This window comes from Ruditapes philippinarum, unplaced genomic scaffold, assembly GCF_026571515.1.
Source record: "Ruditapes philippinarum isolate M1 unplaced genomic scaffold, ASM2657151v2 ctg5732_1_1_1_1, whole genome shotgun sequence".
Classification (NCBI taxonomy): Eukaryota; Metazoa; Mollusca; class Bivalvia; order Venerida; family Veneridae; genus Ruditapes; species Ruditapes philippinarum.
In genome coordinates, this window is record NW_026854712.1 from 17,633 (window position 1) to 30,642 (window position 13,010).

Below are 13,010 nucleotides of genomic sequence, written 5' to 3' on the forward strand. Positions count from 1 at the left end.
ATCGTTTATCTGTACAAAGTTTAAAAAAAAACGTAAATATTATATCCATATTTCATTCTATCTGTCTTCTACTTTATTTGCGATTAATTTCGGAGGCGATTTTCAAATAAACCCCTCGTAGGATCGTCTGCACTGACCTTAAATGGTCATCTTCACGTGCATAAAGTAATCAGGTTTCATTTAAAGGCATTAATTTTAAGGTTATCTATCATTACTTATTTAAGAATAAATTTACAGATATTCAAGCCCCCCGTTTCAGAATCCTAAGCGTTCCGCAACTAATCTGTTTATCTGTCGGTTTTATGTTTTGTATATTACCAAATTAGGATATCGGAATAACAAAAGATGATGTGAATCATTTAAACTAACTGTCTATCATTTTTTTCTAAAAAGATAATTTCGATACGACGTTACAGTTATCGTTCCATTTACAAACAGTTTTCATACAAGAGCATATCATGGTAAATTCGCTAAGCACAAACTGCGTGTATGATATTTGTATATTATTACCTTTGGTAAGTTGTTTATCGTTTGTATGTTTTTTGTTAGCTAGTCATTGGAACAATCAAAAGTCTTACAAAATGCATGTCTGTTTTCGTTTTGAATAATGCTTATGTTATATGTTTGATAAATGCTGAAAGAAATTATATAGTCCATATACTCTAAAAAGACTTGTACCTGTATAGATAAGATGTGCTATAGACCAGGGAAAAATCTGTTCCGCAAGCATTATTGTTGCGTATAACATGTTAACATTTACATGCAAGTAATAATTCCTCAACAAATACTACCTCATGTTTACTTTCTATTTTTTTTCAAAATTTGAAATAATGCAATACATGTACAATCAAATGACAACCACTTCAATCAACATACACTTTATGATTTTGCAATTTTGTACAATTACTTAAAATGGTTGTTTCAAGCACCATCGAATTTAGTCGATTGTAAAACCAATTTTACGGTTATAATTTCTCTTAAGCAATGATACTTTAAATACATGAATTTAAATTTTATACCGCGTTATATGATAGCAATACTTCCGGGTGTGTTTATCTTCGTCAATGTTATCCTGATAGACAGCCTAATAAAGTAGGAATGTCAGGTGTCAAACAATTGATTTTGTTGCTTCTTTTTCGGATATGTGTTTCTACAGGTAATTATAACTATTCAGTTAACCTAATTAGTTGCGTATCAAACATATTATATTAAGCAATTATGTAAATAACTTATGTAAAAAAGAATTGCTTGTACATGTATTATAAAGGTAGACCGTTTTAGGTTTTTCATAATTATAATAAACTATTTAATGTTCAGGAAATGTTTTGTCGTCCCTTTGTGCATGTTGTGTTTTCGAGGCAAAGAAAAATAACAACGTGGTGGAGTAAATCATTTATCATAGTCTAGTGACAAATGATTGTCAGCATGAGAAAATGATGTTAAGAAATATACCTCGAATAAATTGATAACTAGCTTTTAAAGTTCTTATTTCTGTCGTTAGCAGTCCTTCATACTTATACAATGATGTGTTGAACGAAACTAGTAAAAATATATAAACATTGTCATATAAGTTGTTCATAAAATCATGCAACTAAGCGTATGAATTGTAAAACATCTTGAAAATCATGCAAGTAGTATCATGTGATGATAGCTTTTGCTGAAAAAAAGATAGCCGATAGATGGTTGAATGGCTGTTGTACATACTGTTAATTTTACTATGTGACTAAGAAAATTGTATTGTTACATAGGTAACAGTACTTGTAGACTAGTTACGTGGAGCATTTCTAGCACACAAAGTAGCCGTCATTGGATTTTCGATTCAGCCTCTATTTTTTTCGAACTTAGGGTCATCATCAGAGCGACAATAATCACCAGAAAATTTAGTTGTTTGTAACCAAAAGTGCTTTCCGGGTCTCAAACATTGTATGTTTGAATAGTCAAAAGGTAAACATCCGTTAGCAACGGAAGTTATTGCAGAGTAATATTTATCAAAATGAAACAAGCAGATGATTTAAACATACAAAGTTTATACATTTAGATCTGGTTGAAAATGTTCAGATCATTGAAGTATTTGTCTTGGGTAATAAAAGAAATAACACACAGGTTTGTAGACTCCTTCCGGGTGAAATTTTACCAACAAAATTATGTGCTTTTTATAACTATATTGTTTGTCGTTGTTAATATATTTTGCAAGTTTTATCAATACAATCTGTCTTGTTTTTCATAAGGAAGTGAGATGAGTAAAATATGTAAGTTTCAACAATCGATCGCCCGATTTGAAACATGATATATCTCATAGCAGCAGGTGGGCTACTTATATTGAGTTCGCGTATCAAAACATTTTTTAACAATACAGATCACGACTTTTAAAATACTGACAGGTTTAAAAGGAAAATAAATAATTTTACAGATATTTTTTTTATCTATAATCGATAAGGTGGACAATAAAAGTGGGGGTAGCTTTAGCGAGTGATTTGTTAGTTTAAAGGTCAATTAAACCCTAAAATGTTACTATTTATATTGTTTAATAGCTGATTAAATTGTTGTTATGTTACAATTTACCAAAAGATTTCTCATTTACCTTATATCTGAGCCATCTTTATTTTATTTTGCGTTTTGGAAATGAGTGCAGTTATAGTGATTTTGCATGGAAGTCAAAATACCATATTGTTTGCTACTTGTACAGCAATTTGTTTCATATTCAATGCATTTCTTTCAGATGGTAAGCATCTGCAGGAATAACTTATATATACATACATGATTTTGAATTTTGCGTTATTTATATGACTATTCTGGCACCTTAAAAAGTCTATTGTAGGTACATACTCGTACTATGTAGATACATTCTAAATTCCAGATTCATACAATGAATTTATGACATGGGAGAAAGCAAAAGACAATTGCATGTTAGCAACACCGGAGTTTATTTATGATGGTGAAATCTTTACTGTAAATGATGATCAGAACTTGACAAATAGTATGGAAGGAAGGTGGCTTGGATACTACAAAAATATGCGGGGGTTTGAGTATTTTGGTAATACTATATTAATTTAAGTATTCTATCATCATTTTTGATTCTATTGATTCTATATTTTATCATTCTTTTTGGGTTACTTTAAATCTCACATTTACGTCAAAATAAGAATCAATATATTCATAACTGACTTAATATAAATATCATCAATTTGCTTGCTTATAAGGCCAATTTTTTTACATCAAATATGTCATTGCAGAAAAACAGTTTTGTATTATTTATAAGGTAATGAAGTTGATCATTAAAGTTTTTAACGTTAACATTTGTGGCTAAAAATGATGTTATTTGATTTCAAATACATTTAGGATGTATTAACTATCCGGAAATGTTTGGAATTCCACCGAAACGAATTGGAAATAATTCACCAGGAAATTGTTTTTCCGTATGTTCACGAAGAGCAACATTTGTTGGACTAATGGGTCAAGAGGTAAAAATAGTAATTACTAAAATGCTAAAAAATAGAAAGGTAGAGAATCCATAGTTTATTATAAGTTTTGTCATTGTATTAACACATCTAATTCTAATTATTTTGATCTTATTACTAACCAGTAACCATTAATCGAATAAAACTTAAAACACTAAACCTAGTATGCGTAAAAACAAAATAATATTGATTTTAGATATCAAATGTTTTTAAATACATGGACATTATCAAGAGTCTAGTTTTTTTCAACTTTGTATTTCGCGCATCTCGGTTATATGACTTGTTAAAAAAGTTAAAATGTATCAGTATTTCATTTTATATTGTTTGATTTGAAATTACAGATATTTTGTGCTTTTACAGTGTTATTGTTTTAAAACGATCACAGCAGAAGAGAAAGTTGTTAGCAATGCGTCATGTAATGAATCATGTCCGCCACCATCTGAAGGTTTAGCTTGTGGGGGACAATCATTTATTTCTTTATATGTGGTTAATAAAAAAGGTAAGGAAGATGTGCATAGGTGATAAATGTACAAAATATCATATACATCATAATAATATTTAGACAACAAAATGTTTAAATGATATGCGTATGCCCTTCAATGTATTTCACCATATTATCTACTTCACTTGGGTAAATAACCCTCGCACTGAAATGTATAAAAGCATATTGATTTTATAAGGGTCCTATGAGAGTTTTAGTCTGTGTTTAAAAGTTGAAATGAACCTTTTGTGCAATTTAGAAATTATCTATAAAAGCAATACTAAGGATATGTTAATGTTCATCCATGCTAATCTACAGAAATAAGAAACTTCGACGGGAACGATAGCTAAGGATGAGCATTAACATACTTAGTGTCCAGCTTTATTTGTCTTCATTAATATTCACTATATTTCTTCACTACCTGTCAATTTTATGAACGCGGTTCTTAGAGGCACTATGAACAATAGAAGACGAGTATGAATGGAATCTAAATTGGTTCTTCTAAGGAAACCAACACATATAATTTTTAAGAAATACAGCGTTTTCATTGGATGACAAATAAAGCTGGACATCAATGGCCATTAAATTTTTGAGTTACAATAAAAGGAGATGATCGTCATTTGACATGTCATTATTCTTTAAACACACTAGTTATCAAGGGGGAGAATCACGCCATTCGTTACCCAAGCAAACAAGATGGCAGATGCAGCCGAAAAATTAGTTTTTTTCCTTTTTTTCCCTGAAATTAGTAATTTTCTTGTGTAAATGTACATATAATAATCTTCTTCACAATTTTCCGGGCACACAGGATTTAATTTCATGGTGTTTTGTCCCGTACTTCATCTGAAATGCGCGTCACCATAATAGATGCGAGAGAATTTTCCACAGGTTTGATCGTAATAACCTACGGCTTCTTCTCTCAAATTCACTGTTTCGTTTACATATATGCTTATTGACTGAAACCGCTGACTTAAATAAGTTGTAATACGTCGTCATCTAAGCATTCATGACCATTCTGGCTAGATTTACGCTCTAATAATAATATCGGGGCATTTTCCGGAAATGATAACGTATGGCGCACAAAATATCAATGATAACGTACGGCGCACAAAATATTAATGATAACGTGCGGCGCATTTTTCTTCTTGGTGGACTTCCATTTGTCCAGTCAGCTGATAATGAATTATTTGTATGTCGGAAATGATAGATATCTGAAAAAATGTTTGTCTGTTCAGAATTAAATAATTGAACAATGCTGCACCATTGGATATAAATATCTTTCTAGCTGGTGGCATAATAGATATTCGTTGTTAATATACTAACCTTTTTCTACCAATTAAAACACACATGTATAGTTTGAGATTATTTTTGTATAAAGAAAAGCCTCCACTTTCAATGAACATTGTATATTGTTGTCTTCACATTAATGTTCGCAATTATGTTCGTATCCCCTTGTCAGAAAGAAGAAACGCATTCAGCAGAGCAGATATTAAAAAGGTATGGACGGCTAGATATATTTTCTTTTCCGGTTATCATAAACGAAAGGAACGTCATAATTTGATCAAAACAATTACATGCAATTCATTAATTTGCCTATCATAATCTGGCGATACTTTATCTAAAATAATGTTCATACCACCAGAGGTGCCTACGTTAGCGCTCATATTTTGTGCGCCATACGTTCCATTTCCGGAAAATGCATCGATATTTCCATCACAGCGGTTATTCTAGCTATAATGGGCATCGATGCTTAGATGACGACATATTACAACTTTGTAAAGTCAGTGGTTACAGTTTATATACATATATGTAAATGAAACAGTGAATATTAGGGAGGAAGCCGTACGTTATCACGATCAAACCGGTGGAAAATTATCTCGCTTCGATTCTGGTGACGCGCATTTCAGATGAAGTACGGGACAAAACATTATGTAATAAAATCCTGTGTGCCAGGAAAATTGTGAAGAAGATTATTATATGTACCTTTACACAAGAACATCACGAGTTTTAGACAAAAAAGGGAAACACTAACTTTTCGGCTGCATCCGCCATCTTGTTTGCTTGGGTAACGAATGGCGTGATTCTCCCACGTGAGTTATTATATTGTTAAAACACTCACTTTATTTTGATCTTTTATTGACTTTTTTCTTAAGGGAGTACATAATTTTAAAAATCATCATATCTTTACAAATTCAGTTCAAAACTATTTCCATGCCGACAATGAAACTGATATAATTTATATAGTAACTGCCATATATTTCCTTTAAACATAGATTTGAAATTTCAATATATTTTATAAGGAACATGACACAACACAATCAGTTAAGAAGTCTATAAAACAAATCATATAAGCCATGATCGCTCCTATTACATTAGTTGATTATGTTCTTAAAAGCTTATAATTTGTTGTATTTCTAGCTTTCTATATTGCCTGCAATCAATGTGGCTTAAATCTCGTAATTATTAAGATGGCATCTTATCAACACGGATCCTGGACATTAAGATTTTTAAACATGTTTAAATATTTTTACCATTTCAGTTCTAAACATCCGTAAGGTGTTTGGTCAAAATAAAAATAAAAGTAATTGCGTCAGGCTGGAAAGCGACAAGAAACTTTTGTGGGATCAGTGCGACTCTGCGTTACACAATAAATGCTATGATGGTAAATATTTAAAATCTTCAAGTAGTAAATAGGAAACTGAAGCACCATTGTCATCGATCCATATTTAAAATTCGGACAGTTATAGCACATGCCAAAATGTTTGGTACAAATATGTGCTCTATATACGCTTGTTATACAAACACATCTCCCTTTATATGAACTATTTGGTGCTTTATATGAACTATGTGGTGTTTTATATGACCTATTTGGTACTTTATATGAACTAATTGGTACATTTTTTTACATTTAACCTTTGAAAACCTTGTAACTTGCAGTGTTCAATTTTAGTAACAATATTAAACAAATTCATAACCGTTCGATTGGAACAGGGTAAATTATAACAATATGTGACAATTATTTCGCTTGAATATGTAAACTGACCCATAAAACGTCGTTAATTATATTTATTTTATTAATAATAACCAAAAATCTCTATACATATTTTAATGCAACTGTACCTTATGTAAAAGATGTTCAGGTTGTCAAAAACAGCCTAAAACTAAATGTTATGTCTAGAAATAATTGTGTATTCTGACTGATTACAGCAATGTACGATGCAATAATGCATACATTACAACATGTCTTACATGATTCCATTTATGATCCCTAAATTATTTGTTGAACATTTCAGTTTTAATTTTTTTTGTCGTTTTATCTGATTTGTTTTGTAGTGATTTGTAGTTATGTCCTAATGTAAATTAAAAGCATTGATCTCATACTCCCATCAATTTTAGGAACAACAGCTTACGATGTGCCTGCTCCAACGACAGGTCGGCAATATTTTCCATGGTATTGGGCAAATAACTTATGTTTTGGCAGCAATGTTCGACCATTTTTATATGAAAATGCTGTGAACTTTAACGGAACAACTTTAGAGTCTTGGACAGGAATGTGTCGCAGTCTGTCAATCTTCACATTCTCAGGTATCCTTTAGTTTCAATATAGCGTTTTATTTAGTTTACCTTAGTATGCATTTCTGCGTTAAACCTGCGCTTGCAGGAATACATTTACGGAGGTGAAAGCATGCATCAATGGACACAATAACGCGATAACGTATCATTATTGTACGTTCTTTATTATATGAACACAAGATAATCACAAAAGATTGATTTATGAAGAACATATATTTGGATTTTATATCTAAGATGAGCGTTAAATCATAAAAAGGCATAATTTTTGATAGGTTAATTGGTTAAAAAAATAAGCAAAAAGAGTCGAGCTATCAATTTATCTTTTATTTGACTTTTGTTCTCCTACCAGACATTTCCGTGCAAAGAATTTAACGAATCATTTAAGTTTTGTAATTTGTACCTGACGTCAAACTCACGCGTAAAATGCCTTGCAAAACCGGTAAAAAAACTTACAGAATCCCTTATATTTTATCTAATGTCTTTGCTTGTGTGCCCCGGTATTAAATGCGTCCTTATTCATTAGCAGATGTTAATATATAAAATTTTCTTTTAGAACCTATTATAGGAAACGTTCATTTGGAATACGGGTATTTGAAAAGATGTGATGCTTCTGATAAGTACGAACTTCATTTTACTAGAAACATGCAAGAACAAAAGAAATCGCTGTGCAAAAGCGATAGACAAACATCAAAAGAGCAACACAAAACCGGTGATGGTGGAAATTCAGGTACAACTTTATATAAAATAGTTGTTGTAATTCAAATTTAATAAGAAAAATATATGAATAAAAATTTAATTGATATAAAAGACAAACCGCTTATGAAGTTTTTGTCTTTTTCATAAAGCTAAAATGATTATAGACAACAAACATAATAAGGACACTGTAGATAATCATTTTTATTATAAAAACTATACATGCACCTTTACAAAGAATAAAAAAGACGTTAATTTTTTGGAAAGTCTTAATGTAAGGAACCCAGCCTTAATTAAACGATCAACTAAGTTATGATACGAGGGTTGTCCAAACAACTCGTGCACTGCAGTTATTGTCGTGAGAGTTATTGATAGAAAATCATGAATTATATATCACGTGAAGGGGAAATCTGTCTCAAATAAGAAAACAAAAGGAAAAGCCGTGTAACTGAAGTGTCATGAAAACAAATCGTCAAACACTTACCTTGGTAACGAAATAGCGGCGCACGACAAAAAAAGTGGGTTAGTTCATGACTTTGTTGCACGACAGTTTTCTTTAAACACTGCACATTAATGTCAAAATTCGGGGAAAAGTGTGTGTACGTATTCCTGACATCCAAAGAAAAAATGACGTCATTTGCCTTATTATAACGGTCGTAAACAAACATTTCTGTGTGGTCGTCAATACTGTAATTACGTGAAAATTTCAGTCGCTAAACGTCTGGAAATACGGACGATCATAACATTTGGGCAAGTATTGGAAAAACACCGACAGATACCTACAAAGAATTTAAAAGGGCAAGGGTGACAACTTCAGTGTAACGAAGGCTGGTTTTTGAATGGCACAAATGCTCTGTAGAGGGTCGAGAGGAGGTAGATGATGACAACCGGTCAGGCAAACGTTCGTCCATAATGCCGGCGCATGCGTCGAGGGTTGTCCAATATACTCATGCACTGGTGGATGTACGTTGCATAAGATAAAAAAAAAAACTAAAAATGCTTTCCATCAATCATTCCTCTATTGACAGTAAAACAAATTATGACATAATAAGCAAATGCCACTTTACAAGCGACAAAAAATTAATACAACCACAGTAATGAACTAACCCATCTTTTGTCGTGCACCGGTATTACGTTACTAAGGTAACTTAATGACAATTCTTTTTCACAACACGCCGGTTGCACGGCTTTTTCTGATGTTTCCCCTTCAAATGATATATAATTCATGTTTTTTTAATAATAACTCTCACGACAATAACTGCAGTGCACGAATTTTTTGGACAACCCTCGTATAATATATCTTTATTCAAGGGTATTATATATCATGAGAGTTTTGTTACTTCTTGACCACTGACCTTTTGACCACTGACCATTTGACTATAGACCGATTGAACACTAAACTACTACAACCTTTCTCGAAAGAGCCATTTGTATACTTGACTGCGTGTTAATCTGTGTCCAATCTGAACAATACCATGGTAATGTTTAAACTTTTCAATATTACCTCTCTGATCATTCCTTGCCAACTTGTCGTTTAACCGATTCATTTCAAAACCATCTTTTTTCCTCTTCTACCTTATTAAGTAATAAAATGTATTAATATTTTTCATTTCATTGCAAAAAAAGGGTTCCAACGTATACGTAAAGTTTAAAGTTATAGAAAAGTGTAAAAATGCGTCTGCTATACGCTACTTTTAAACCGGTACCGAGTAGATATTTTACTCGTGATTCCGCGGTGGACGCCGCTGTCATTCTTAAGCTATCTTACCTGATGGTTTGCCCAGACTGTAGTTGTTTCTTAAGTCTATTATAATCGTGAACCGCATTGTTAAATCCTCATAACGAAACATTCGAAACAGAAATATGAACGAGGTCAGAACAACCATTAATTTAAGGATATCTTTTGTGTGTGCAACATTTGTTCTGCCATGGACACAATCGAGCTCTGGTGCGGATGTAACATACATTAAAAACGAACCAGAAGACTACCATTACAATAACAATTTGGCATCGCACAGGACAGTGAGACAAGAGCCAAATCGTAGTTAAACAATCATCATTTACATACATTACATTTGAATATCAAGTAGAGTTTTAATATTTAGAAAGAAGCAAATGTTGCACACAGATACATTCTGTTACTTTATAGCAAAATAGTTTGCTGTAACAATTATATTTGCTTTTCTATCATTGTATATTTAAAGATATTATTTGCTATACAAATATCATTCATGTTTTTATTTTCAGATACAGATGTAGGTTTAATTGTAGGATCAATAGTTTCTGCTACCCTGCTTATTGTTACCATAGTGATAATTCTTGTTCTAGGCAAGCGGTAAGGTCATTCTCCTAAGAATGTTAGTTTTTACATGCATTATTTTTCTGTCTCTTCAACATTAAGGGGCTCGGGTCACATAATTTTCCATATATTCGTGTGTGTGCGTGCCTCTGTGTTTCTGTTTGAAGAAGTGTACTTCATGTCCGGCTCATAACCTCTGCATGCTTTATGGGATTAAAAAATCAATACAAATGACCACCATCAGTATACAATATTCAGCGTGCAAAACCCTGATCTAATGTCAAGACAACTTAAGAGGATTAAATTTGGTGAATTTGTTATTATATCGAATAGTACAGTTGAAGGTCTTTTTAGATCTGTAATGTCTGCATGTCAAATGATTCATGAAATGTTGTAAGCGTATACATTTTTTATAGGAGGATACTCTTAGTTCAATGCTGCAAGACAAAAGACCAGACACTGAGTTTTACCAACCATCAGGGTGCTAATGAGCATGTTGTAACAGGAAGAAGGAATTCAAACGAGCTCGCTTTGCCCGGCCAAATTAGTGGTTCCTCATACCAAAATGTTGAAGTACCATCTAGGGAGATCACTGATCCGCATACATATTGTGCACTTGAACATATCGGACGGAGAACAAATAATATGGAAAGTGAATACAGTCAACTGTCGTTATCTTGATTTTGCATGGATTGTCAAAAAGAAGTCATGGTACCAATGTGGTGAAACGAAGTTTTTTAAATCTTTTTGAGGATCTTTTTGAAATCTGGGAAAATTCTTTCTGTCAGAAACTCATGCATGTATATTATGTTTTCTCTTCTGTTGGTCCAAATTGGCCTGATTGGTTCAAGATCACTATGATTTCTATTATAATGATTTATGATTTCTTGTTAATTTTTGTCTAAAGTTACAGACTTTAAATAAATGCTTTAGTCCATCGTCAATGACCTTCATCTACAAGTTTTTATTTTTATGAAAGTTACTGTAATTATTTGTGTATCTGAATACATTGTATTTCATTATAAGCTTATACCAAGGTTCGTTTTCTTTTATTTTTGTTTTATTTCAGTTAAAATTAAATTCGTCGGCTAGATTAAGTTGTATATTAATATATTTAAATAACATGTATATTTCTCAGCCGGAGACTGTCCAATTTCAACTTGACTAACAGTTAAATACACTGTGATGAACTGAATAAATGCAGGATATTAATTGGTCATTTCAAGGCCCCCACGAGAGCCAATTGACGTCCAAGACGCATTTTACTATAACCCTTGTTCGTTCATTTCAGATATAGTCCATATATTACGCGGTCGAAAACCAATCTCAAATGAAAAATCTCTAAAATATTTAAATGAACTATAATGCAATTCAAGTAATAAGTTAGTTATACAATTTTTCCTCCAAAAATAAATTCGCTCGGCAAAAGTTCAGAAGTCCTTGTGAAAGTGGCTGCGCTCTTCAAAATAAAATTTAGAGGTTTTTTCCGTATGATTTTATTCAACACAAAAATAACATGACTGTGTACCGTCTTTAAGAAAATTCTTGTTGATTTAATTTCTATTAGATTGATGCTTAAATCAGTGTCATATATAACATTATCAATTCAAGATATGGTAACAATACCAACTTTGTCATGCAGTGAAAATAACTTTGATTTACACCTAGTTATTTTTCTTATGTGATCATTATTGTGTTTATCATTGCTCATCATGCTTAAATATCTATTGTCGTAATTTAATTCATTTTACGCTAAACCAAGTGATTACAAATCTAGAATAACTGTTTATGATATATAACCTTTTTCCATTTTCTTTTTGTACTCGCTCACACACATGTTCGAAATCTTTGTAAATTGAACTCATGAAGTGCGACCTAATGCAAAAATCGATAGTTATACGTTTGGTCCTAAGTCATAACTCACATGTAAAACTCATTTTTCATTTAAAACAAAACTTTATTCTATATAATTTTTTTATTTATGCAAAAATTTAAACAAATTACATAAAGATAAAGTTTGCGGATTGAGAAGAATCTTAAAAAGCGTTGAAAATAATTTTTTATTATTAAATTAGGTAAGTTTAAACGATACTACAAGCAAATGGTGGACGACCGACTGACGAAATGACGGTTATACACATTAAATCAATCAAAATGCTTTACTTTGAATAAATTTTATATTTAATGAAATTTAATATGTATTATTGCTTTGTAGCGATATCCCTTACCTGAACATGTTGGTAAGTTTGTTCAAATACATATATTTGTTAATGAAAGTGTGAATGATGAATGATTTTGTTACAGCTAAAATCATGCTGAACGACATCTGTGTTTAATGTTTCCCTCTTGCTTGAATTGTATTAAAACACACTTTATTACACACAAGATGATTATCACACTAAAGCAAATCTTGAAAATATGTATATTGAAAGATACAAATGTAAGGAATATGTTTCTTCTATAATTTAATTGGTTTTGAGTCACACCGACACATGTGCAGTCAAAG

General features: G+C 31.7%; 1 protein-coding gene across 1 annotated transcript; it reads left to right on the plus strand.

Annotated features, from left to right (window-relative positions):
- The first annotated feature begins 1,048 nt into the window (after positions 1 to 1,048).
- On the plus strand, positions 1,049 to 11,521 carry LOC132740835 (uncharacterized). The gene is made up of 9 exons (XM_060728858.1): positions 1,049 to 1,156; positions 2,858 to 3,034; positions 3,340 to 3,461; positions 3,819 to 3,957; positions 6,479 to 6,601; positions 7,336 to 7,524; positions 8,066 to 8,239; positions 10,453 to 10,540; positions 10,921 to 11,521. Exons 1-9 carry the CDS (start codon positions 1,099 to 1,101, stop codon positions 11,183 to 11,185), a joined length of 1,335 nt encoding a protein of 444 aa, XP_060584841.1. The 5' UTR covers positions 1,049 to 1,098; the 3' UTR covers positions 11,186 to 11,521.
- Positions 11,522 to 13,010: the final 1,489 nt, after the last annotated feature.